Source organism: Dunckerocampus dactyliophorus, chromosome 1 (assembly GCF_027744805.1).
Source record: "Dunckerocampus dactyliophorus isolate RoL2022-P2 chromosome 1, RoL_Ddac_1.1, whole genome shotgun sequence".
NCBI classification, from domain to species: Eukaryota; Metazoa; Chordata; class Actinopteri; order Syngnathiformes; family Syngnathidae; genus Dunckerocampus; species Dunckerocampus dactyliophorus.
In genome coordinates, this window is record NC_072819.1 from 4796381 (window position 1) to 4823736 (window position 27356).

Consider the following 27356-nt stretch of genomic DNA (forward strand, 5'->3'; position numbering starts at 1 on the left):
GTATAACAGTTCATTTTGATTATGATCATATATCTTGAAAATACTATGTTTTACTATAAGTGGTCGAGGCATAAGACAGTTTTGTTAGTTTACAGATGTTTTTTTTTATTATGAAACTTTGAATTATGTGTAATGTACCCTAAAGAGGAGAAGCGGTATAGAAAATGGATGGATAGTAGTATGAACTGTATTATTTTTACTACGCTATTATTAATGATGATGATTATTATTAGACAAGGCTAGCAATGGCGGATCACAGTTTAAAAGGCGGCAGTGGAGACTTTGCCAAAAAAGTTCAAAGACAGCTGAGCAGAAGCAAAGAAAAGGTAATAACACCACAAATAACAACAGTGATGAATCATTTGCTGTTATTTAATTGGTTGGGTTTGTTTTTTTTTTCTTGCAGGTACTGCAGAAACTTGGCAAGTCTGCGGAGACGAGAGATGACCACTTTGAACGTTATCTCCAACAGTTTTATGACCAACAGGTACTATACTGTGCGTGCGTGCGTGGGCGTGTGTGTGTGTGTGTGTGTGTGTGTATATATATATACTACTATCACGTCTTGTTGTCAGACGGATGGGAACAGAATCTACAAAGACCTGAGGAACTACATCGAAGCAGTCAGAGGTCAAACGTCCATCCTTCTCTCATGAAGGCCAGATGAGATTGCCTCCTTATGGAGGTCTCACCTTGTTGCTTCTCGTGGTCGTTTCCAGACATGAGAATAGCCTCCAGACGCCTTTCGCAGTCTTTCTTTGATGTTTACGAAAGCAACTGGGTGGGAGAAGAAGACATTGGAGCCATAGTGGAGGTCAGGCATTTTACTTATGAGCACGACTGCGTTTACTACTACTACTACTACTACTACTACTACTACTACTACTACTACTACTACTACTACTACTACTACTACTATCGTATTTCCTCATATTCTGCCTCTATTAGAGCCTCAAGTAAATGTTGTGCATCAATTCAGTTACAAGACTGATTTCTTTCTTATACTATTTCATCTAATCCTAGTAAAATTCTGACTTGTTAATGAAAAAATTCACCTTGACGACGATAATTCTTACAAAATTGGTAATTTTTTAAAACGAAATATCATTTTATTTTTGTGAAACCGGGTTCGGCCTTTAGTCCTGTAATTTGACATTATATTTATAACTTTGTATTGGAAATTTTGGACTTTGTCTTGGAATATTTCAACTTTATTCTTATAAAATGGCCACTTTTGTGTCATGAAATTTTGACTTTGATGTTGTAAAATCAGGACCTTTATTTTTGCAATATTACAACTTTATTCTCGTAAAATTGACCACTTTTTATGAAGTGTTCAAATTTTTTTGTTGTAAAATGAAGACTTTTTTGCATTATTACAGCTTTACTCTTATAAAATAAACCACTTTATTGTTGTGAAATTTTGACTTTTTTGTTGTAAAGTCAAGACTTTCTTTTTGCAAAATTACAACATTATTATCGAATTTACCACTTTTTTGTTGTGAAATCAAGACCCTTTTTTTTTTTTTTTTTGCAATATTACAACTTTATTCTAATAAAATTGACCACTTTTTTTGTGGTGAAATTTTCAATTTTTTTGTTGTAAAATCAAGACTTATTTTTATGGCAATATTACAACTTTATCCTTATAAAATGACCACTTTTTTTCTCGTGAAATACGGACTTTTTTGTTGTAAAATCAAGACCTTTTTTGGGCAATATTAAAAGTTTATTTTTTATTCGTTGTAAAATCAGACCTTTTTGGGCAATATTACAACCATATTTTTTTTTTTTTGTCCTGAATTTGTGACTTTTTTTGTTGTAAAATAGACTTTTTTTCTGTTTGCAATATTACGACGTTATTCTGATAAAACCTACCATTTTTTTGTCGTGAACGTTAAGACTTATTCCTTTTGTTGACTTTTTCTGACAATGTGAGAACTTTATCTTCTGAAACAAGTATTTTACCACAACACACCGCGCATGTCCGGCTGAAATGTAGGAATTTTAGAAGCGAAAGTGCAGCTTGGAGCATTCCGTAACAAAAACTGCAAAGCGTTTGTGCGCTTGTGTTCTACTTGATGCGCGTCATGCATCTTGTGAAGGGCGAGGACCTCCTGTGGAACGACTACGAGGTGAAGCTGCTGGACCAAGCCGTACGGACCATGGAGACCTACGTGGGCCAGTTCCCGGACGTCAGGGTTGGTTCCGACGCTCCAAAACATTAGAAACGGCTCCGTTCTCTCGGACTGAGTTCATATATTGGGAGGCGTACCTAATGATGTGTCTTTTAGGAGAAGGTGGCCAAGAGGGGGAGGAAACTTGTGGACTACGACTCGTCCCGTCACCACCTGAAGGACCTGCAGACGTCCAAGAAGAAGGACGACGTCAAGATCAGCAAGGTCCTCCTATCAGTACTCCGTTTATGATACTAAGTGTCGTGGTACGCGCCTTTGCGTCAGCTGGCCACCTGACGGCACTGATGGCTCACCTTTTTTGCAACCCAAGGGCTGTTCATGCTTGCGTGATTCGTGGTTCATATTTTTCTACGCTTGCAGGCAGAAGACGAGATGTGCGGCGCCAAACGCGTCTACGAAAGAATCAACAGCGAGCTGAAGGACGAGCTGCCCGCGCTGCACGAAAGGTCTGCTGCCGTTTTTTTTCCTGACGTTTTTCTTCATTTCACGTCACGTGGTTTGCTTTCTTAGCCGCATCGGATGCTACGTGGCGGTCTTCTCTGCCATATCAAATCTACGAGACATCTTCTACAAGGAAATGAGAACGGTAGGCCGCGTTCGGGCAAGGAACGCCTTTTGTTTTCACTCCTAACGTCGTCTCTTGCAGCTCAACCTGGATCTGAACAACGTGGTGAAGGAACTGCAGGCCCAGCATCCCGACAATGTGTTTGCTGTCAAGGGCTTGCAAAGGTTAGTCTGGCTCCAGGAAAAAGAACTTTAAAAGAACATTTTATTAGAATAACATGAAAATAAAAAAAACATTAAAATTACATTCAAATGAAATGACATAAAAATAACATTCAAATAAATAACGTGGAAATTAAATCATGTTAAATACCATTACATTAAATAACAATAGCATTCAAACTAAATAAATAAAAATACAAATAACAACAAAAATTAAGATTAGAATAACATTCAAATAAAATAACATAAAAATAAAATACATTTCAAATAAAATAACAAAATAAAAAATATTGCATTAAATAATAGAATAACATGAAAATAAAATTAAAATAACTAAATAATATTAAAATAACAAAAATAAAATAAAAATAGCATTCAAATAGAATAAAATACAAATTAAATATTACATTAAATAATAGAATAACATTAAAACAAAATAACATTAAAATAGCGTAAAAATAACATTAAAATATAAATTTCATAGCCGAGTTAAAATAAATAACATACAAATTAAATAAAATAACATTAAAGTAAATTACATTAAAGCAAATTTATTAAATAACATAAAATATTACATGAATTGATATTTAATTTTAATTACATGAAATGACATTAAATTAAACAACATCAAATTTTTATTGCATTAAATTCAATACAAATGAGTCTTTTCAATGAAGGCATTGGGTTTCGGCTGCGTGTTTGGACAAAGAGCCTGGGTCAATGGCATTTACAGCTGTGGCTGTAGGCAACCTCCTGATGTTGTTGGGGGGTTTTTTTCATCCAGCCGCTTTATCTGACTTTGACTGCGCTTTAAAACGCTGGCATCAGTGCTCTTAATGCTGACTGAGCAGTTGGTCCTTAGCGCTGTTACAACATTGGTTCACTAGTTGTGCCACGTTTCAGGTACGGCTCCTTGAAGAGACACACCCTGTTGTCCCCCAAGGCTTGGAAGACCAGCTTCTCTGAGTTCCACAGGAGCTACAGTCCAAAAGGCGGGCAGAGGTTTAGCTTCCGTTCCCCGGAAAAACCTCGCCACAGCTCCTTGTCCCGAGAGAGCAGCACCATCGCGGTCTCGCCGCTGACCCCTCCTCTGGAGAGCCCCACTTTTGAGTCCAGGGGGTCCAGCCGCAATGCGATGCACGTTCCTGCCGTCCAAGAGGGGGCTGTCGTGGAAGCTGCGTCGCAAGAAGAAGCCAACCAGGAGGAAGAAGGCGAGGCCTCTAACGCGGAAGAAGCAAAGAAGAAGCCCGAAGACGCAGCGGAGACCGACAGCAGCTGCGAACTCAACAACTCCTGCGACTCCGAGAGTTTGGAGCTGCAGCTGATGGCGGGAGACGAGACCCCCCCGCTGCGCATCGACGAGTCCGACCTCAGCCACGAGGCCTTCAAGGTCAACGGACTGGAGAACGGAGACGTCTCCACCGAGTTAGACGCCGACTCGCGCAAGGTTTGACTTTTTGCTTCAGTCAAGTCAGTTTCCCCTCTGGTGCAAAAATTCACACACATTCTAAAGATCGAATTTAACAAGAACGCTGAAAAAAAAACAGCAAAAATAGAAAAATCAGCAGTCATTTCACAAGAATAAAATCAAAATATAAATAAAGAATAAAATAAATAAAATAAACTAAAAATAAGAAATAGTCGTATATAAGACATTTTACGAGAGTAATGTTTTAGTAGCTTAAAATTGAAATATTAGACAAAAAAATGAATTTACAAATCCAAAGTTCAAATAGTTGGAAAATTTAAATAAACGGCTGTAATTTTACCAGAATAAAGTCAAAATTTTAAGAGAACAAACTCGTAATATTATGAGGGAAAACAATGTCATTTTAGTTGTATAGAAAAAATGTTTTTTTTTAAGTCACAATTTTATGAGAAACAAAATAAAATACAGTTGTCATTTTTTAAATTAAGTTGGAGAAAAAGTTTAAAAATGATCTGAATACAGTGAAAATATTATGGGGGGATTGATATTAATATGTCAAATATGAACGAAAACCATGTTGTTTTTATTATGAGAAAAACAAAACAAAGTTGTACCGTACTTTTTACAAAATTAGGTTGCGGAAAAAACTACATCCAAGAATATACTCCAAATATTATGGGAATAAAGCCATAATCATGAAAATTTACAAGAACAAAGTTGAAATAGCTGTTGAAATAGAAAAATGTACTGTAATTTTACAAGAATAAACTCTTAATATTATGAGAAAAAATGTCATTTTAGTAGCATAGAGTTGAAATATTACATTTAAAAATCTTTTTTGAAGCCGAAAATATTATGAGAAACAAACAAAATAAAGTTGTCATTTTTGAAAAATTTGAATTTAATTTCTTGTGTCCAACCTAGTAGGTTGATCATTAAAATTCAAACAAAATTTGAACTTGAGAGTGTTCAAACAAGAAGAGAAATGTGAGAAAGTGTTAATGCCTGTCTGAGAAAAGTGTATAAAGTGTACTGTGGGGGCTTTTACAGCCTTAAAACATATACAGTCAAACCTGTCTTAGCGGCCACCTGCCTATAACGGCCACCTGCCTATAGCAGCCACTTGGGGGGGGGGGCAGTTTGCATGTTATAGACCCTGTGTATAGCGGTCACCTGTCTAACATGGCCAGCGGCCACCCATTTTGTATCCCTTGGTCAATATCTGACCGCATATAGCGGCCAAAATGCTGACTCAAGCAGAAGCTTCATGCAAGAAAAAGTTTAGTTTTTTAAGCAATGAAGCCGTCGTATGTTGACTTTAATTACTGAGTCCTAGTTTGACATAAAAAAAGCCGTCTTCTTACTTTGCAATGCCGCCCTGAAAAGATTCAATGACGGCCAAAACGGTCATCTTCCCACTTTGCAATGCCGTGAATAGATTCTAAAATAGCCAAAACACCTGAATAAAACATCTAAAATATCACTTAATTGCCGACTAATTAGAGATTAGAAGCCCATTCAATAGGAAAGGAGCGATGGTATTGTTAGTTTACGACGATCTTCGCACCTCCTCCCACTCTATTGTTCACGTACACACCCATTCATGACTGCTTCACGCGTGTCCTCTACATATATCCTCGGGCTCGTTCACTAAAATTGTTTATTTCTTGCTTTTAAAATCTGGTTTTTAAAAAAATCAAAAGATGGAAATTTGTGACAGGAGCAAGTGTCCCCTGTTCTGCGCTCTTATTTGGCGGGCTGTGCCTTCTCCGGGGGAGGAAGAGGCAGCCGCGCAGCTGCGGTCAATTAACATTTGTGGCGGATAAAAGGCCAGCGCCGTCGAAAGTGCGGTGCTGGTTCATTGTTGTTATTGATATTATTAGTTTCCTCACCGGAGCTGTTAGCTAGATTTACCTACCTGTTTATGCGTCAACAGAGCATTTTCCCCTATGTCTCTTGGTTTTGCTCCAGTCTTTTTGTGAATACCTGTTAATATGTGTGCGCACAAATTCAAATTGGCCGCCAACCTGTCTATAGCGGCCACCTGTCTATAGCGGCCACTTTTGCCGTTTCCCTTCAGTGGCCTCTATAGACAGGTTTGACTGTATATTCATTGTAAACAAACAAAGTTGACTACTTTGCAGATTTCACTTATTGCGGGCTATTTTGGGAACCTATCCCCATGATAAACGAGGGAACACTGTAGTTGGAAAACATTTTAAAAATGTAGAAGAAAAGGGAAAAAACAGCTGCAATTTTACGAGAATAAAGTCAGAATATAACAATTTTACAAGAATAATCTTGTAATATTATGAGAAAATATAATGTCATTTCAGTTGCATAGAGTTGAAATATTAAAGAAAAAATTCAAATTTTTTTCTCTTTTTAAGTCGTAATATTAAGAGAAACAAACAAAAATAAAATAAAGTTGTCATTTCTGGAAAATTAGCTTGGGGAAAAAGTTAAAATATGATGGGAGTCCAGTCATAATATTACAAGAAGTAAATTTACAAAGATTATTTGAGGAGAAAGTTACAATATTTTGGGGGGGCGGGGGTGGGGACCCAAAAGCTACGCCCGCCACTTGACGGAGGACAGCTTTATAAAAAGGCAGGCTTCGCTACACATCTTCAAAAACAAACTGTATATCTGTATATAACTGTATGTATTTAATCCCCACTCCCTCTGTTGTAAGCTGTATAAAATAGAAAATGCGCATGTTTGCCCACACCTTTTACCCTCGGGACCAATTTGGTCCAATTTCACTACCATGAGAAGCACATCCTGATATAGTACCATGCTTTACTCATCTATACCTCACCAATGCCTTATAAATGTCAGCCTACTACACCCACCACTGGATAGAGGACAACGTTGTGTAAAAAAATAAATAAATAAAATAAAGACTTTGCTACACGTCTTAAAATAAAGGTCTTTCCAAGAGTCAGCTACAGACGTGGGAGCTGCGAGTTTGATCATTTCGTTTTTCCTCCCACGAATATGCTAACCCAGCATGGTGTTGCTGTTAAAATGTGAGTATACTGTTCGCACTTTAGCATCGCTAGCGTTTGTTCCTTAATGTTACCACGTTGTACATGACATATTGCATCTATTACGCGGGACAAGTGCGGAGTTAAGTGGATCAAGTGCACAAATAAACAAAGTGATAAAGTGCTAACTAGCGCTGTCACACACGCTACCAATACGTACATTGTCGTGACACCTCTGTTGTCTGTTGATGTTTTTTTGTTTTTTTGGTCCTTCCAGGATGTCCCCGCCGACCCCAAAAGCACAGAGGTCTGACACTTTCACCCCCTTTGAGCGCCCTAAAGGTTTGGCTCCTCGTCACAGGAAACACTCCTGCTTGCCCTCTCCCTCCCTGCCTGCACTCTTTGATTTTGTCTTTCCTGTCCCGTACGTGTCCATCATGTCGACAGCTGAGCGCCAACCAGACCGACGCCAACAGCTGCGGAGGAACGGGAGTGCATCTGTCGTTGGAACGCTCTCTCTCGTACAGCCAGCATGGACTCAGTCACGATCCGAATAAAACCGTAGTATTTTAGTCCACAATTCACAGCAACTACTAAACACATAAATTAGGTAACCACACAGAAAGATATGATGTGTTTATATTTGCATGTTATTGTCACGTAATCCTCATATTCGAGTCAAATGCAGTGTAAGGTCTATTCATTCATGATACAATTGCTAGGTGGTTGTACTACTACAATGTTACTGTCATTCATAATCACGATTAAAGTCAAATTCATCTTTATTTCTCAAGATTCATGTGTCGCTGAATTCCTCTTTCAAAATGTACCACAAATACAAAGTAACAAATGACGTTTAATGACGTGACTGTACTGTACTGTACTCCATTTTTTTACTTGTGTTTTTGAACGTGTACTCATGCTTCAGTGTTGTACTTGTAGCCGTTAATGACAGTAGTAGCCGTTACTGGAGGGGTAGACTTTTTTAGCCTGCGAGCTACTTTTAAAATGACCAAGTCCCAAAGGTCTACCTACTACTATAAATATAGAAAGTATATTTACTGTATTTTTAAAAAATACAAGTAGGTATTTATGTAGGTTATACATGTATATCAGGAGTGCACGTACTTTCTCAGCATGCAAGTACAAGTCAAAATGATCTACCTCTTTCTATAAAACATATAACATATACAAAATGTAACCAGTAAACTCTGAAATTCTATTGTAAATATGATTACTATTTCACATTTTCAAAGTTTACAGGTAATCAAAGTAGTTGCTATCATAATTCACTTCAATATGGGAATAAAGATCATTCCACATAACTCCTAAATAGTTGTGTACATAACCTGAGTACTGGTAATATGTCAGTCACATTAGCTATGTAACGTCCATTAGGGCACGCAGTTCATGTATTACATCCAGTTAGCATTTGCTATCAAACATGACCCATATACAAGAATTTAAAATGATGATGCAAAAGACAATGCAGCCGAAGTCAAGGCAACATATTGAAAAGGTTTCACTAATGGGCACATTTTTAATTTCATCATGATATAATAGTTTAAGAAGCGAACGTGTAGAAAACACTGATTTCTGTAGTAGAGTTCATGACGCCAAGCAAAGGCAGTAAACAATACTTTTTTTCTACGTACCTAGCCGCTACAAGTGAACGGATAACTTTAGTTATATAGATATCTTACCGCAGAGTTAGTTCATCCATAATCACAATAACAAAAATGAAAGTTGCATCTTCGTGTGTAGCTTGAAACGCTGCGGGGGAGCAAGCGCCAATCAGGAGGGGAGCTTAATCAGCTGACTGATGTCATATGACAACTACAAAGTGACGTTTACGCCATCGACCCAAACTACCCTGGCGATCTATCGGTTGCTCGCGATCGACGTAATGGCCACCCCTGCGTTACTGAGTAGAAAATAAAAAGGGAAACGCCTACAATATTTAGTACTCAGAATAACTCATACATTGGGTACATTTTCAATGTATTAGTTTATTTGAGTACATCTTGTAGATTTGTACTTCATTGCAATTTTGATTATAGTAGCTGTACTTTAACTCAAGTACAATATTTTAGTACTCGTTGCACCTGTAGTAACTAGTAACTTTGAATACGTTTTAAATTACTTTTTAAAAATTTTACTCGAGTACATGTAGATTTGTACTTTTACTGGTACTTGATTACAATTTTCAGCAAAATAGCTGTACTTGTACTTGAGTGCAACGTTTTAGTACTCATTCCACCTGTAGTAACTAGTAACCTTATTTTTATGACTTCATAACATTTTTAGACCTCTACTTTGGCGTTTATCTGAGCGCAGTTTTCAGCAAAGTAGCTGTAGTTTTTTTTGTACAATATTTTATTACTCTTTTCACATGTTGTAATTAGTAACTTTTACTCTATTTTAAATTATTTTTTTAAATGTTACTTTTACTTGTACTTGAGCACAGTTTTCAGCAAAGTATCTACGTTTACTTTGGTGATACATTTAATTACTCTTTGCACCTGTAGTAACCAGTAACTTTTACCAAGTACATTTTAAATTACTTTTTTACTTAAATACATTTTTTTAGACCTGTGCTTTTCCTTGTACTTGAGCACAGTTTTCAGTAAAGTAGCTATACTTGTACTTGAGTACAATATTTGAGTACTTAGTCTACCTGTAGTACTAGTAACTTTTACTCTGGGTACATTTTAAGTTAGTTGTTTTACTTTGGTAGGTTTTTTAGACCTGTACTTCTACTCGTGCTTGAGTAAGATTTCAGCAAAGTAGCTGTACTTTTAGTACTCTTTTAGTACTTCTTCCACCTCTAGTAACTATTAAGGTACTTGTATTGTGACTACATTTTAAATCAAGTTTTTTTTTATTTGAGTAGAGTTTTTTTAGACTTCCACTTGAGAAAAAATGTGAGTAAAGTAACAGTACTTCTACTTGAATACACTATTTCAGAGCACTTTTTACTCCGAGTACATTTTTAATTCATTTTTGTTTGTACCTGAGTAAAAAATTCCCCAAAATAACTTTTACTTACTATTGTACTTAGCTGTACAATATTTGAATACTCTTTCATCTCTAGTAACGAGTAAGAAACTTTACTGAGTACATTTTCTAGTAACGAGTAAGAAACTTTACTGAGTACATTTTAAATACTTTTTTTTTTAACTTGTAGTTTTTTAGACCTGTACTTTTACTGGTACTTGGTTTTAAAAAAATCTGTACTATTAAAAATGTATATACTCTTTCCCCCTCTTGTAACTAGTCAGTTACTTGTACTGTGAGTAAGTATAATAAATAAATTATCCATCCATCTTCTATACCGCTTCTCCTCATTAGGGTTGCGGCGGCATGCTGGAGCCTATCCCAGCTGACTTCAGGCGACAGGCGGGGTACACCCTGGACTGGTGGCCAGCCAATGGCAGGGCACATATAGACAAACAACCATTCACACTCACATTCATACCTATGGACAATTTAGAGTCTCCAATGAACCTAACATGCATGTTTTTGGATGTGGGAGGAAACCAGAGTACCCGGAGAAAACCCACACACGCACGGGAGGAACGTGCAAACTCCACACAGAAATGCCCAAGGGAGATTCGAACCCACATCTTCCCGATCTCCGGACTGTGACTGTGTGGCCAACCTGCTAACCACTAAACTACTGTGCGGCACTAAATAAATAACAAATATAATATAAATTAATAATATATTTATTTTAAAAGGTTTTTTTTTAATAGAGTACATATTTTACTTATACTTGAGTAAAAAAAACAATCTTTTACTTGAGTACAATATTTGTGTACCGCTTCAACCTCTATTAACCACTAAGGTAGTAAAAGTAAACTTTTACTTGAGTAGAAGTCACTTTTCCTTATACTTCAGTAAAATGTCACCAAAGTACGTGTACTTTTACTTGACCACAATATTTGTGAACAAATATTCTTGGCCATGAAGAATCTTTGCACGTAAGAAAGAGAGGGGCTGTCGTGCGCTCGTTTGTGTGTCTATGTGAATGCGTGTAGTCGCTCCGACATTTAAACTCGGTCAAGGCGCCGCTTGATAGACGATCTTTGTGCACAGGAAAAGGGCGTGGCCGAAGACGCTTGTGAGTGAGTTCATTGTGGAAGCGCAAAGAAAAGGCATTTGAAACGTCACTATAATTGTTAATACGCCGATTTGACCGCAGCAAGGCCACGGTCTTTTTTGGTCACACTTTCGGGACATTTGAACACGTTGACAGGAGCCAGCGTTTTTCTTGTAGAAGTTTTCCAACTCGAGCGACACAGCCCTACTCGCTCGTTTGTTTGCGGCACGCGCCCAGGTAGGTAGGCTGCTTCACACAGCTGTGTTGAATGCCAGTTTATCTTATTTGCATTTTAAAGTTCATTTGCGTCAGTGTCAAGGTCGCTGTCTGACAGAAAGGGATCCTCAAAGAATCCAGAACCATCTCCGAAGAGTGACTTTTGACATTTGAATAAAGACAGCTTTGAGTGGGGAGCTAGCAAGCGGAAATGGCGTTGTTTACACTTCCCTCCTGTTAGCTCGTTGGCTACAGGTTGCCAGTTTTGACTTATCTGACTGCACACATGTGAAATAATGTGTTTGGAGCTTTAACCCTTACATCACTGACCCACTTTGGAGGTTTTCCTAGGAGCTAATAATGAGCTTTGTTTGCCACAAGAATGTAACTGAACAAGCTGCTTTTTGGTCATCTTTCAGCTGCAGACATGGAGATTGAAACCACACACTACATCGCGAACGGTGAGTTACAGGTTTAAAAAAAAAAAAGGCAATTTTGTAAGAAAAGCAAAAAACAGCCTTCATGTCAGCTTTGTGTTTTTAATATCATTTCGCATTTTTCTCCTTACATTTCGCATTTTTTGGGCTTCCTTCCCCTCCAGTTTTGGTGATTGTCTTTGTTTGCTGATGTTTTCCAGCGACTGCAGCCTCCCCGACGCAAGCAGTAGACACCACAGTTGTTGCAGGTAAGCACATTTCTTACTTTCACTGTCGCTATCGTCTTAAAGCCGGATAGTAAGCACTGTGTATGTTTATATCTTACAGTACATTCAAACAAATTGATGGCAGCCGTGTTAAGGCAGGGCTGTTCCAACTAACATTTCGACAAAGAGGTAATTAGGGATGTCCCAATCCACATTTTTTTGGCTTCCGATCAGATTTTTTTAATATATATATAGTCTTGCCGATCGATCCAGTACGGATTTTTTTTTAAATTCATTTTTGTTACAAACATGGATTTGTGGAATTGGATATGGTTATGAAAATAGCTCTTCAAAGCATTAATTATTTAGGCATTCACTATTGCTAAATTTACTTTTTTATGACACAGCATTACCAACAATATTGTTTGGCTTTTGTAACAAACCTCTTTGAGTCAGTTCCCTAATCCAGTGAAAGATCCAATAGAAGTCCAACCAATAAAAGATAAAATTGGAAAAAAATGGACGGGCAAAATACTTTTAGGGTAGGACTAATAATTTGACATGGTTATAGATCAATTTGTGGGGTGATTTACAATATGACATTTTTTTAAACCAACTCTCATAGGGTCCTATGAAATCAGTTTTATTTTTTCCCAATCCCGTTTAAATTTTTTAGAATTCTTTTTTTTTTTACCTTTTCCCCTTATTTTACCAGCATTCAAGATTCAAGATTCAAGAGAGTTTTATTGTCACGTGCATAGTACAACAGCAGTTATACCATGCAATGAAAATCTTATTCTGTTCATTCTCCCAAGAAAAGAAAGAAAACAAATGAAAGAATAAGAACATAAGAAACATAAACACATAAACATATATACCAATAAATTAAGCAACAACAACAGAAGAGACATTAATACAAGTAAATAATACAAATAAATAAATAAATAAAGTGCTATGAGTGTGTGTTGCGTGTGCGAGTGCTTCGTTGAGGAGCCTGATGGCCTGTGGGTAAAAGCTGTTTGCCAGCCTTGTGGTCCTGGACTTCAAACTCCTGTAGCGTCTGCCTGACGGTAGGAGTGTGAATAATGAGTGTTGTGGATGTGTGCTGTCCTTGATGAGGTTGTGTGTTCTGCGTAGGACTCTAGATTTATAAATGTCTTGCAGTGAGGGGAGGGCTGCCCCAACAATGTTCTGTGAGGTCTTGATCACCCGCTGGAGTGCCTTCCTATCACGTGTTGTACAGTTACCGTACCAAACAGTGATTGAGGCGGTAAGGACACTTTCGATAGTGCATCTGTAGAAGCAACTGAGGATTGTGGTGGACATGCCAAATTTCCTCAGTCTTCTCAGGAAGTACAGTCTCCTTTGGGACTTCTTCAGAATTTGTTGGGTGTTGTGAGACCAGGTGAGGTCCTCGCTGATGTGTGTGCCAAGGAACTTGAAGGTTTTCACCCTCTCCACCTCAGTCTCATCAATAAACAGGGGTCTATGCGGCTCCTTTTCCCTTGTTCTTGGGTCGATGATCATCTCTTTAGTCTTATCTGTATTGAGAAGGAGATTGTTATCACGACACCAAGCTATGAGGTCCGCCACCTCTCTTCTGTATGATGTTTCAACACCACCAGTGATCAGTCCGATGACTGTAGTGTCATCCGCAAATTTAATGATGCTGGTGTTGTTCTGGGAGGCCACGCAATCGTAGGTGAAGAGCGTGTAGAAGAGTGGACTCAGCACACACCCCTGTGGGGTCCCAGTGCTCACAATTCTTGAGCTGGATGTGCGGTTGTGGACTCTGACTGACTGGGGTCTGCCTGTGAGAAAGTTAAACACCCAGTTACAGAGGGAGGGAGACAGGCCAAGTGTGAGGAGCTTATTTGTGAGTTTGTGGGGGCAGACTGTATTAAAAGCAGAGCTATAGTCTATAAATAGCATTCTGACGTATGTGTCCTGGCCCTGTAGGTGAGAAAGGGCTGTGTGGATGGCAGTGTTGACTGCATCATCCGTGGACCGGTTCTGGCGATATGCAAACTGTAGAGGGTCCACAGTTGCCGCCGGGATGCTCTTTTTGATGTGGGTCATGACTATTCTTTCAAAGCACTTCATAACAATAGGAGTGAGTGCTATAGGGCGATAGTCATTCAAGCAGGTCACGTTGCTCTTCTTGGGTACGGGCACTATGGTGGTGGACTTAAAGCAGGTCGGTACAGATGCTTGTGCAAGCGACAGGTTAAATATGTCAGCAAGCACATCAGCTAGCTCTGATGAGCAAACCCGAAGTGCACGTCCTGAGATGTTGTCTGGCCCTGCTGCTTTTCGTGGGTTTGTTTTGTTTAGAACCCTGCGCACATCAGCTGATGTCACCATGAGAGGTGAGTCCTGTGTGCTCCCCAAGTTCAGCCACCCTCTCTGCTCATCAGGAGTTTGGGTATCAAAGCGGGCATAGAACTCATTCAACTCATCAGGAAGTGTGGTTTGGCTGGACGTGGCTACGCTACTCTGCTGTCGATAGTCTGTGATGTGCTGGAGCCCCGCCCACATGCGCCGAGGGTCTGAGGTGGAATAGTAGCCCTCCAGCTTCTGTCTGTACTGTCTTTTGGCCTCCCGTATGGACCTCCTCAGGTCATATCTGGCCTTTTTGTAGTCATCAGCGGTGCCCATGACAAATGCAGTCGAACGAGCACGTAGCTTAGCCCTTACATCACAGTTCATCCACTGTTTTTGGTTAGGGTATTTTCTGTAATACTTGGTGGTGGTAACAGTCTCTATGCATGTGCTAATGTAGCCAGTAACAGCAGAAGCATATTCATCCAAATCAACAGTACAATCTTCCCTCCCCGCTGCAGTTTTAAACACATCCCAGTTTGTGCAGCCAAAGCAGTCCTGAAGTACTTGATCAGTTTCTTCATTCCACACTTTAACTGCTGTACGTACAGGGGGAGCTTGTTTAAGAAGTTGTCTGTATGTTGGATAAAGGAATATAGAGATGTGGTCAGCCTTACCAAAGTGGGGTCTTGGAACAGCCTTCAAAGCACCTTTCATGTTGCAGTAGACTTGGTCCAGGATGTTATTTTCCCTTGTGGGAAAGCTCACATGCTGGTAATATTTGGGGAGGACAGTCCTGAGGTTACAGTGGTTGAAATCGCCAGATATAATAAATACAGCGTCTGGGTGTTTGGTCTCGTGTTTATCAATGATGTCATGCAGGAGGCCTAGTGCATTAGCAGTGTTAGCTCGTGGTGGGATGTAAACAGCAGTTAAATACACAGCGCTAAACTCACGAGGCAAATAAAAAGGTCTGCATTTCACCATCAGCAGCTCAATGTCCTGCGAGCAGTGCTTTTCCATCGTCTGTACGTCTGTGCACCACCGTTTGTTTACGTAAACACAGACGCCGCCACCTCTGTGTTTACCAGACGCTAAAGTCCGATCTCCCCGGTAAGCAGCAAATGATTCCAACTGGATCGCCGAGTCCGGTATATCCTCCGTCAGCCAGGTTTCTGTGAAGGTGAGGACACAGCATTCCCTGATCTCACGTTGAGCTGTAATCCTTGCTCGTAGTTCGTCCATCTTGTTTTCAAGAGAGCGGACGTTGGCTAGCAGCAGGCTTGGTAGCGGTGGCCTACTCGCTCTAGCTTTTAGCCTAGCATGCAGGCCGGCTCGCTTGCCTCGTTTACGCCTCGGATGCTTTGCTCGCCGGGTATTTAGCTCACCGGGCCCGCAGGCTGCTGCGTTCTCCCGGCGCAGAAGAAAGGCAAAGTCTGAGAGGCTAAATGAAAGTTCATGGTGAACCCTGCCGATGTTCAAAAGTGTCTCTCTGTTGTAAGCATAGAGTGCATGCTATTTGGGTTAGTGAATAAAATGACATTTTTGCATCCAAATGACATTTATGGATGCAATACATCATTGGCCCATTTTGTCCAGTAATTGAGGAATGAATTTAACTTAGCTAACATTTCTAATGGGATGTCAGCTGCAGCACATATTGCTACAATATCTTCAACAAACTGTAATCCCCATGCTTGTGATGGAAGATGGAGTCACAGATGTCATTCCAATCGCGTTAATGCAAGATATTTTAATGACACCCTTATTTTGTTTACACAATTAGGCAAATGTAACAAAGCGCTCTTATTTTGAAGGCCGGAAAGTGTTGTGTGTGTATGTGTTGAGAATGGCAATTGACGGTTGATACGAGCTGGGTGCAAGAATAAACGTGCCTTGTCTTTTTTTCCACTCATAACCTGCACGTCGTCTGTGGAGTGGGCATTGTAAAATGGTCCTTACATTAAAGCAGTAAAACACAACACGGTGAAAATATACTCAACCAGTCGCACACATACACAGCTGCACTATCTGAACTAAGCGAACCACGCTAGCTTCCATTCACGCTCCGTAACAGAGGAGTTTCCCAGATTTTTCCCCGCCATTTCAACATGTTTAGTCGTGTTTGTGCGGTCCCTATTATAAGGGCGGTTGGAGCAGCACTTCTCGTGCAAGCTCCCCACACCGTGACGCAGCACTCCAGGCACGGTGAGGGGGAACTACCGCTGTAGCTACAGAGCCAAATATCCAACGTGAAACTAACTTCACCACGGTACACCGCGGATATGTCTGCATGGTGGTGTGTTTTCTTCTTCTTGCGGGTGGCGCAAGTCAAGTGGCAACCAGCTTCGAGGCGCCTTACCGCACCTACCATGTTTGGAGTGTGGCTCGGAGTTACGAACGTGATATGGCAGCCGGATCGGCCACATCTCGTGGCGGAAGCCGATATTATCCGATCTTCACAAATACAGCGGATCGGCAGCCGATGGGACATCCCTAGGGGTAATCAAAGATCCTGTCTGTGAAAGATGCTCTGCTGTTTTCAAGCACCAATGCAAAAATGCTAATCCAAGATGTTAATCAAAGAGCCTGTAAATGTGAAGAGGACTCTTTAAGGACCTATTTCACAAACTCTAGTCAAAGATCCTATATATTGGAGGAGTGCTGTGCTGTTTTTAAGGACCTACTGCCCACTAATCCTAGTCAAGATGTTAATCAAAGATCCTATATATGTGAAGAGTGTGTGCTGTTGTTCTTAAAGACCTATTGTCCAAAAAAGGTTTCTCTCTATACTCTGATGGTTTCAAGGACCACCTGCAAAAAAAAAACAAAAAAAAAATGTTAGTCAAAGATCCTCTATGTATGAAAGTTTTTAAGAACCTACTGTAAAATAATGCTAGTCAAAGATCCTCTACATGCCACAGAAGAGCTTTGATTTTTTTTAAGAATCTACTAGGAAGAAAAGCACTAGTCAAAGATGTTGTGTTGACAAGAGCGCTTTGCTTGTGTTAAGGACCCACTGCAAAAATAAAATGTAGTCAAAGATACTCTACTAAAACCATGTATTAATTTGTAATATTCATGTGACAATATGGTATTTTGATGAAGGCATTTTCCTAGCTTGGTTTCCATGTCTACACAATTTGACACTGGTGGTTTTCTTGTGACGACACCCAATTGTTTTTTTGTTTTGTCAGTGGTGGTGACTCTGATCCTGCTGACGGTGGTGATGCTGGCCTTCCTGCTCTACTGCTACATGTGCCACAACAAGGGCGACTACAGGACCACGGGGGAGCTGGCCCCCGGCCGGGACCTGGACGACGACGACGACAACAACGGGGAGCACAGACCGCAGGCTGCTGGCGAAAAGAAGGAATACTTTATTTGACTCCGTGAAGATCCCAAAGATTGTTGTATTACGGGATATGTGGCAGAAAACGGGTGTGCACCAAACAGGTGGTGGAATTTTTCAACCATACTTCAATGGTGAAGTGACGTGTGTGCAAGTATTTATCAACTCCTCTATTATGATGTTCATGGTAGCGCCCCCTTCTGCTCCTTTTAGCTGTTACATGTTTACTTTTCTTTTTCTTTTTTTAAAGGGCTCATTTTGAGTGTTGAATTTTGCATGAGTTGCTGACATGACCTCCATGTTTGACAGGAAATATGGAAGGCAATAAAAAGGTGTTCTGTACTTTCGTCTTTTTTGTTTGCGGTGGTTTAAAAGCGTGACAAAACGTCAGATTGCTTCAGTGTGGAAAATTTTGCGATTATTTTAATGCTTAAATTCTCACATGAAATTGTATTTAAGACAGTACTGTACCTTTGGTCAGAGTGTTGGTGGTCACACTAAATTTGCGAGGAACACCACTCAAAACGATGGGTGCCCCCAAGGGAGCCTCCAGTGAATGCAGCACCAACACTGCCCCCATATTTGCCTCTCAGGTTGTTCCACTTTGCCGCAATGTGTCCTAGAGGAACTGTCACAAGACGACACCAAAAGAACCTTTCCTAAACACATGCATGGGATGAGACCAGGAAATGCTCCTATCACCATGAATCACTAAAAGCGCATCAAAAGTGTGCAACACATAGCAGCAAAGAAGACACAGCACGTGACGTATGCAAACTAGGGATGGGCTTTATGGATCTTTCAAGGGAGCCGAGCCTTGAAGTTGTCCCTTCAAGGAGCCGTTGAAAAGACTGCTTGAAGAGCTATGCTCTGGTTTCCCTCTGACACGTATAACAATAATAACAATATTCATGACTTTACTCTTGTAAATTTGCAACTTTATTCTCAAAATCTCAGATTTTTTTCCCTCAATGTGGCTCTAATACTCCGTCGTACTTGACCCTTATTCTATTAAACTACTTTTCTTTTAAGAGAGTGTCAGCTGAATCTTCTGTGACATAAAACAGGAAGTAGTAACGTTTTATGAGATTTCTTTTCAGGTTATTCCGTGATACAGTGATACAGTACGCTCTTGTGTCTCATTCCTCTCCATCCCCAAGGCTTGTAACATCAATTTATTTCTCTTGTGAATATCTTCAATTTCATCATCCGACAGTCTGATTGACCCTATTTCTGATTTTGAGTCCGTGATTCAAGGGTCAGTGTAATTTAGCTTTGTATTTGATATTGTTGGTAGGCAACCGCGTTTGTTTTAGCAGCGTATGAATGTGCATTGTGTTCTGCGGTGTATTATCTATCAGTGCTCTGTTGTATGTGTCTGTTATTGTATTTACAACTGCTACCAGTAGAGGGTGTTGTATACTCATGTTGAAGACGTGCGGCTCCACCTCGTCTTAGTGTGTTTACATGCCTGTACTAGCATTATGGGAACCCACGGTAGACAATAGCCGGCTAAATATAAAGCCACAACAGTCCTTATTGGCTAAGGGAGAAACCCGCCCACTATGTTCTGCGTCCTGATTTGCTGTAGACCATCGTCAATCTCCTTTGTGCCGTCGCTGTGAGCTGCTTGCTAATCGCCAGTAAACAACAGAAGAAGAAGCAGCAGCAGCTAACCGGCTAAATGAGTCTTCAGGTCAAGGAGTAGGACGAGGAGGAGGATGCCGGCGGCAGGAGCACTGTTTTAACAAGGATACAAAAACGCTACAGCCGAACGGCGCCAGGGCGAAGCACAGTCAGAGAAGTGAATACGCGCGTCACTTAATAATTTCTTGCGTCCAACCTAGTAGACTGATCACTAAAATTCATGTTAAAATGTTAATGCCTGTCTTAGAAAAGTGTATAACGTGTATGGTGAGGGTTTTTGCAGCCTTAAAACATTTACAGCATCATTAAGTATCAGTAAGTACAAACTTCATCAGGGAAGTTTACAAAAAAATGTATGATGCATATGAGTGTGCTATACATTCATTAACCAGCTATGTTGGTTAAAAAGGTTTGAAGTTGGCTTTAAGTAACAAAAACTGTTTATTCCCTTGTAGTTATTGCTTTTTGACCCTGAAAAAGGGGAACGCTACAGTGGCTTGAAAAAGTATTCATACCCCTTGAACTTTCCCACATTTTGTCACGTTCCAACCACAAACATAAATGTATTTTATTGGCATTTTAGATGAAAGATCAACACAAAGCGACACACAATTGTGAAGTAGAAGGAAAATTGTACATGACTTTCAAATTTAAAAAAAAATAAAAAACTGAAAAATATGGCGTGCCAAAGTATTCAGCCCCCTTTTCTCTGAGCGCAACCAGTTGCCTTCAGATGTTGCCTGATGATTGCTGAATGATCAGCTGGTGACCTAATGATCCAATGGAGTCCACCTGTGTGTAATCTAACCTTAGTATAAATACAGCTGTTCTGTGACAGCCTCAGGGGTTTGCTAAGAGGACACTGGTCAGTGAACAGCATCATGAAGTCCAAGGAACACGCTAAACAGGTCAGGGATAAAGTTGTGGAGAAGTTTAGAGCAGGGTTAGGTTATAAAAAGATTTCCCAAGCTTTGAACATCTCACGGAGCACTGTTCAATCCATCATCAAGAAATGGAAAGGGTATGGCACAACTGCAAACCTACCAAGACATGGCCGTCCACCGAAACTTACATGCCCAAGAAGGAGAGCACTGATCAGAGATGCAGCCAAGATGCCCACGGTAACTCTGGAGGGGCTGCAGAGATCCACAGCTCAGGTGGGGGAGTCTGTCCATTGGACAACAATTAGTCGTGCACTGCACAAATCTGGCCTTAATGGAAGAGTGGCAAGAAGAAAGCCATTGTTGAAAGAAAGCCATAAGAAGTCATGTGGGGGACACAGCAAACGTGGGGAAGAAGGTGCTCTGGTCAGATGAGACCAAAGTGGAACTTTTTGGCCTAAATGCAAAACGTTGTGTGGCGGAAACCTAACACTGCACATCACTCTCAACACACCATCCCCACTGTCAAACATGGTGGTGGCAGCATCATGTTGTGGGGCTGCTTTTCTTCAGCAGGGACAGGGAAGCTGGTCAGAGTTGATGGGAAGATGGATGGAGCCAAATACAGGAGAATCTTGGAAGAAAACCTGCTGGACTCTGCAAAAGACTTAAGAGTGGGGCGGAGGTTCACCTTCCAGCAGGATAACGACCCTAAACATAAAGCCAGAGCTACAATGGAATGGTTTAAAACAAAACATATTCCTGGGTTAGAATGGCCCAGTCAAAGTCCAGACCTAAATCCAATCGAGAATCTGTGGCAAGATGTGAAAACTGCTGTTCACAAACGCTCTCCATCTAATCTTGCTGAGCTTGAGCTGTTCTGCAAAGAAGAATGGGCAAAAATTCCAGTCTCTAGATGTGCAAAACTGGTAGAGAAATACCCCAAAAGACTTGCAGCTGTAATTTCAGTGAGAGGTGGTTCCACCAAGTATTGACACAGGGGGGCTGAATACTTTTGCATGCCACGTTTTTCAGTTTATTATTTTTTTTTAAATTTGAAAGTCATGTACAATTTTCCTTCTACTTCGCAATTGTGTGTGACTTTGTGTTGATCTTTCATCTAAAATGCCAATAAAATATATTTATGTTCGTGGTCGGAACGTGACAAAATGTGGGAAAGTTCAAGGGGTATGAATACTTTTTCAAGCAACTGTATTTTTTTTGTCTCAAAAATGAAATGCAAGCAAAGCAGTCGCTTTATTCTTTTAATTGCCATTCATGAAGAGATTATTCAGTGACCAAAAGTTACACGGGCCGTTAGCATCCCCCTATCCTTAAAACAGCTGATTGACCATAATACTGTATAACATTTGAGCAGTGGCAGAGCTATGGGGTGACCGTGGCCACCCTTGGTCACTCTCCGACCACGCCAGTGGCCACCCCCACGGTTGGGGGACAGTTTTGACAAACAAAGAACATTATTTCAACATTATTTCATCCTAATCACCGTTTCTGCTTGGACGTATTTCACTGCAGCACACAACTTTCCGTGTGGAGGAGCTGTCAATAAAACCGCGTTTTGCATTAACTGCAAGCGGTAGGAAAGTTTTCCATGATTACTTTGGTCGGTTCTGGTCAACTTTTCTCTCTATGCTGACTTTGACTTTTGCCGTGGCCACTCCTGGTCAGTCTCCTGCTCCCCACTGGCCATCTAGACAATTCAGGTATCAACTTATTGCCACCCCTGTGTGAGTCATTTGAGCGTCTGTGTGCACGTGCGTGCGTGTGCGTGCGTGTGCGTGCGTGTGCTTGCGCCTGTGTGCACGTGTCTAAAGTAAGACGTTAGACAACGCCAGGAGTAACGACACCAGTATTGGGCACTGAGCATCGTGGTTCCAACCCTGCTCCAGATGTTAACAACTTCTCAAGCACCTCCAATCACATTTAGACCTTGTTACCAACAGAATGTCCCGATCATTGTATCAAGATGCTATGTTTGACAGAAAACTGTTGCGTACTTAACCGTTACGTCTGTGTAGGCTCTCAGTCGTACAGGAGTTGTCCATCGAGGAAAAGGCTTCTTGAGACGTCATCTGTACTTCTGTGAAGAAGGTGTCGGACGTTTCGCTCCTCATCCGAAGAGCTTCGTCAGCGAACTAATAAGTGCTGGTAGCTTAGGCCTAAAATACAGTAAGAGTGGGCGGAATTGGTGTGTCAACACCCTCCCCCTATTGGTTCGTTACACTAAGCCTGGGCGGAGTAGTGGTATAATCCTATCCTGTTATTAACACCTCCGATAAAAGGGGAAGTGTCGCTCCCTGAATAGGGTATGAACGACTCTGATCCTGGCTAGTTAGCATCTATTGTTCTGGCTCGGCCCTGGCTTCACCTCATTTGCAAGACTAAGAGCTGTGGGTTTTGGTCTCAGTAACCTGCTGAACACAGGGTCCAAATTAAACCTCAAACCACCATTCCGATTCAATGATGGGTTCTGTTGTTTGACCAAAAATGGCTTCCTTTACTCCTCTTTCAAACCATCTGTTTTCTTTGGCCAAAATCTTTACCTCGCTGTCCTGAAAAGAGTGATTGGTAGCTTTCAGGTGTAGATGTACTGCTGATTGAGGACCACTAGAATTGTCCCTGCGATGTTGATAAAGCCTTTTTTGGAGCATTTGCTTAGTTTCCCCAATGTAGTGCTCTTTGCATTCCTCATCTTTACAGTGGATGGAATAGACCACATTGCTTTGTTTCTGGTTTGGAGCCTTGTCTTTAGGATGCACTAATTTTTGTCTCAAGGTATTTACTGGTTTGAAATAGGTAGGAATTTTGTGTTGCCATAAGATCCTCTGGAGTTTTTCGGAGACCCCCGCTACATAAGGGACTACCACTCCCCTCCTTTTTACTTCTGTGGGCTTTTGGGTTTCTTTCCCTACTCTCTTCTTTTGACATTTGTTAAAAGCCCACCGTGGGTACCCACAGGTTGAGAGCGCTCTCTGGACATGTTGTGTCTCCTTTTTCTTTCCCTCAGCACTAGTTGGTATTTGTTCCGCTCTATGTTGGAGGGTCCTAATAACCCCTAGTTTATGTTGTAGTGGATGGTTTGATTCAAAGAGCAGGTATTGGTCAGTGTGTGTGGCCTTTCTAAAGACCTCTGTAAGTAGCTGTCTGTCCTTTCCTATAATTACCTTGCAGTCTAAGAAGGCTAGTTGGTTCTCTTTAGTGTCCTCGCGAGTAAATTTGATATTGGTGTCCACCGCATTGATGTGATCTGTGAAAGACTGAATTTCTTGTTTTTTGATTATGACAAAGGTGTCATCCACGTATCTAAACCAGTGCCTTGGTTTTGTCCCTGAGAAGGATGTGAGAGCCTGTTTCTCCATCTCTTCCATGTACAGATTTGCCACTATGGGTGAGACTGGTGAGCCCATAGCACAACCATGAATTTGTCTGTAGAATTTCCCTCTAAACTGAAAATATGTGGTGTTAAGGCAAATTTCCAGTAATTGGCAGATGTGGTCAGCACTAAGTTTTGTTCTCCGATGCAGAGTTGAGTCCTCGAGCAGTCTCTTCCTCACCACCGAGACTGCTGCTGAGGTGGGGACAGATGTGAAAAGTGAAGTCACATCATAAGACACCAAAGTTTCCTCTGGCTCCAATCTGAGGTCTTTGATGCTCGCCACAAACCCTTTTGTGTTCTCTATATGATGATCAGTGTTGCCTACCAATGGGGATAAGACTGTTTTTACATATTTCGCTACATTGTACGTGGTAGAGTCAATGCTACAGACAATGGGTCTGAGGGGAAACCCTTCCTTGTGGATTTTTGGAAGGCCATAGATACATGGTGTAGCCTCCCCAGGGTATAACCTATGATACATCTGTCTGTCAATTAGTTCTTCCTTCTCTAACTTTTGGAGACAGTGTATGATTTCTTTCTTATACCTACTGGATGGGTCCCTTTTAAGTTGCTCATATGTGTTGGCATCACTAATTAGACTTGTTATTTTTTCTTCATAGTCCAATGTGTTGAGAACCACTGTGCATCTGCCCTTATCAGCTGGTAAGATGGTGATGCTCTCATCTTTCTGCAGAGCCACTAATGCTTTCCTCTCACCTAACGTGATATTGGACGGTGGTGGTTTGGCACTACTGAGAAGGGCCGATATTCTCAGACGAAGGTCCCCTGCCTCTGTTCTAGAAAGGTTATTGTTCCTGATGGCCGATTCAGCTTCTGTGATATAGTCTACTGTGGGTATCGTTTTAGGAGTCACTGAGAAGTTGAGACCCTTGGTTAATACTGCCTTCTCTGTCTCCGAGAGGCTTCTGTCTGACAGATTTTTGATCCAATTTTCTTTAGTATTGGTCTGATACCCCCCATCCTTAGTGTTTACGACAAGCTGTGGTCGATTTTCCAATAGAAGTTTTTGGAATTTTCCCTTATGCCTTTCTTTGGTTTTGCTATGGTGCTTCATATAACCTGATTTGGTAAATTCACAAACCTCCTGATAGGTTTCGTGCGTAAGCTTGGTTTGCAATCTCTGATAGAAGGTTTCTACTTCAGACTGTTTATTTTTTATCTCTATGTTAAGTCTCCTAATTCTCAAATTCTGTATTTTTCTGATGTAGTTTAGTTGCATTTTCCTTGCCAAGTGTCCTTGCTCAAGGGACGCTTGCCTCATGCATTTGGGGATTAACCTACTCTGCCTGCATCTAAGATTGAATCTGAGGTGGTTCCTTAAATCTGCTAATTTAAGAGTGGCCTTTTCTAAGCTACGTACCAGCAGAAGGATGTCTCTCCCAAAGTTGGTAGCAATGCGTCTGTGTAGGCTCTCAGTCGTACAGGAGTTGTCCATCGAGGAAAAGGCTTCTTGAGACGTCATCTGTACTTCTGTGAAGAAGGTGTCGGACGTTTCGCTCCTCATCCAAAGAGCTTCGTCAGCGAACTAATAAGTGCTGGTAGCTTAGGCCTAAAATACAGTAAGAGTGGGCGGAATTGGTGTGTCAACACCCTCCCCCTATTGGTTCGTTACACTAAGCCTGGGCGGAGTAGTGGTATAATCCTATCCTGTTATTAACACCTCCGATAAAAGGGGAAGTGTCGCTCCCTGAATAGGGTATGAACGACTCTGATACTGGCTTGTTAGCATATATTGTTCTGGCTCGGCCCTGCCTTCACCTCATTTGCAAGACTAAGAGCTGTGGGTTTTGGTCTCAGTAACCTGCTGAACACAGGGTCCAAATTAAACCTCAAACCACCATTCCGATTCAATGATGGGTTCTGTTGTTTGACAAAAATAGCTTCCTTTACTCCTCTTTCAAACCATCTGTTTTCTTTGGCCAAAATCTTTACCTCGCTGTCCTGAAAAGAGTGATTGGTAGCTTTAAGGTGTAGATGTACTGCTGATTGAGGACCACTAGCATTGTCCCTGCGATGTTGATAAAGCCTTTTTTGGAGCATTTGCTTAGTTTCCCCAATGTAGTGCTCTTTGCATTCCTCATCTTTACAGTGGATGGAATAGACCACATTGCTCTGTTTCTGGTTTGTCGACCACAGCTTGTCTACTACTTGAGCACTACAATGGGGAAACTAAGCAAATGCTCCAAAAAAGGCTTTATCAACATCGCAGGGACAATTCTAGTGGTCCTCAATCAGCAGTACATCTACACCTGAAAGCTACCAATCACTCTTTTCAGGACAGCGAGGTAAAGATTTTGGCCAAAGAAAACAGATGGTTTGAAAGAGGAGTAAAGGAAGCCATTTTTGTCAAACAACAGAACCCATCATTGAATCGGAATGGTGGTTTGAGGTTTAATTTGGACCCTGTGTTCAGCAGGTTACTGAGACCAAAACCCACAGCTCTTAGTCTTGCAAATGAGGTGAAGCCAGGGCCGAGCCAGAACAATAGATGCTAACTAGCCAGGATCAGAGTCGTTCATACCCTATTCAGGGAGCGACACTTCCCCTTTTATCGGAGGTGTTAATAACAGGATAGGATTATACCACTACTCCGCCCAGGCTTAGTGTAACGAACCAATAGGGGGAGGGTGTTGACACACCAATTCCGCCCACTCTTACTGTATTTTAGGCCTAAGCTACCAGCACTTATTAGTTCGCTGACGAAGCTCTTCGGATGAGGAGCGAAACGTCCGACACCTTCTTCACAGAAGTACAGATGACGTCTCAAGAAGCCTTTTCCTCGATACTTAACCGTTAGGCACTGTACATCTCGGTTTGAATCCCTGCCCGGCCAATATTTATTACCTTTTTATTATGGAGGCCCAGGTCAAACAGCAAAAATACGCCAATAAAGCCGTATTTAGTCTAAACAGTCTACTCACCTGAAAGCTGCCAGCACAGATCTGCACAGTTGGACAAGTTGAAACGTTTAAAACCATACACTGCACATGCGCAGGAGCGCTTGTGGTTCTGATCGTTGAAATCAAGACACTGGATTAGCATGACTGTGCGGTGGACAATATGGGGCATGGCTCTCTCCCAGTCGGCAGTCGGGTTGAGGGCGTGGTTTGTACCCCAGGCTTTTAAAAGATGTAAGACTGTTTTAAGTGTTTTGGAAACACTGAGAGAACTTTGATAAGAGTTCGATCGCGTTTCAAGCGGCAGTTATAGAGCCGTGTCGCGGCTGTCATGGGTTCAGGTAGCCCTCAACCTTGTCTCAAAGGCAAGCTAATTATTGGTATTATTTGGGCTTCTGCACACGCGCACGCAAATACACACTTACAGTCACATTATTATACAGGTAATAAAGGGGAAGCAGTAGTTTTGCCGCGTTTATTGAATGTAAATACATTGATGTTAAGATGGTGTAAGAAATGTATGTGCAAAGTATTT

The 27356-nt window shown here is 41.1% G+C and overlaps 2 protein-coding genes across 2 annotated transcripts; both read left to right on the top strand.

Moving 5' to 3' along the window:
* The first annotated feature begins 8 nt into the window (after positions 1 to 8).
* Positions 9 to 8100, top strand: bin2a (bridging integrator 2a). The gene is made up of 12 exons (XM_054799154.1): positions 9 to 326; positions 407 to 487; positions 576 to 630; positions 720 to 814; positions 2106 to 2201; positions 2295 to 2402; positions 2559 to 2644; positions 2709 to 2784; positions 2845 to 2927; positions 3828 to 4371; positions 7621 to 7685; positions 7791 to 8100. The coding sequence occupies exons 1-11, from the start codon at positions 246 to 248 to the stop codon at positions 7654 to 7656; spliced, it is 1341 nt and encodes a 446-aa protein (XP_054655129.1). The 5' UTR covers positions 9 to 245; the 3' UTR covers positions 7657 to 7685; positions 7791 to 8100.
* A 3345-nt stretch (positions 8101 to 11445) lies between these two features.
* LOC129193764 (small cell adhesion glycoprotein-like) lies at positions 11446 to 18320 on the top strand. The gene is made up of 4 exons (XM_054798375.1): positions 11446 to 11682; positions 12081 to 12122; positions 12299 to 12346; positions 17824 to 18320. Exons 2-4 carry the CDS (start codon positions 12089 to 12091, stop codon positions 18012 to 18014), a joined length of 273 nt encoding a protein of 90 aa, XP_054654350.1. The 5' UTR covers positions 11446 to 11682; positions 12081 to 12088; the 3' UTR covers positions 18015 to 18320.
* Positions 18321 to 27356: the final 9036 nt, after the last annotated feature.

What these genes read in the sequence shown, in the direction of transcription:
- bin2a (XM_054799154.1), top strand. Translation starts at nt 246, where the DNA reads ATGGCGGATCACAGTTTAAAAGGCGGCAGTGGAGACTTTGCCAAAAAA. An exon ending in ACGACGTCAAGATCAGCAAG is followed by an intron (nt 2,403 to 2,558) that starts GTCCTCCTATCA and finishes CTACGCTTGCAG; the next exon opens with GCAGAAGACGAGATGTGCGG. An exon ending in TCTACAAGGAAATGAGAACG is followed by an intron (nt 2,785 to 2,844) that starts GTAGGCCGCGTT and finishes CGTCTCTTGCAG; the next exon opens with CTCAACCTGGATCTGAACAA.
- LOC129193764 (XM_054798375.1), top strand. Translation starts at nt 12,089, where the DNA reads ATGGAGATTGAAACCACACACTACATCGCGAACG. An exon ending in CACACACTACATCGCGAACG is followed by an intron (nt 12,123 to 12,298) that starts GTGAGTTACAGG and finishes GATGTTTTCCAG; the next exon opens with CGACTGCAGCCTCCCCGACG. An exon ending in AGACACCACAGTTGTTGCAG is followed by an intron (nt 12,347 to 17,823) that starts GTAAGCACATTT and finishes TTGTTTTGTCAG; the next exon opens with TGGTGGTGACTCTGATCCTG.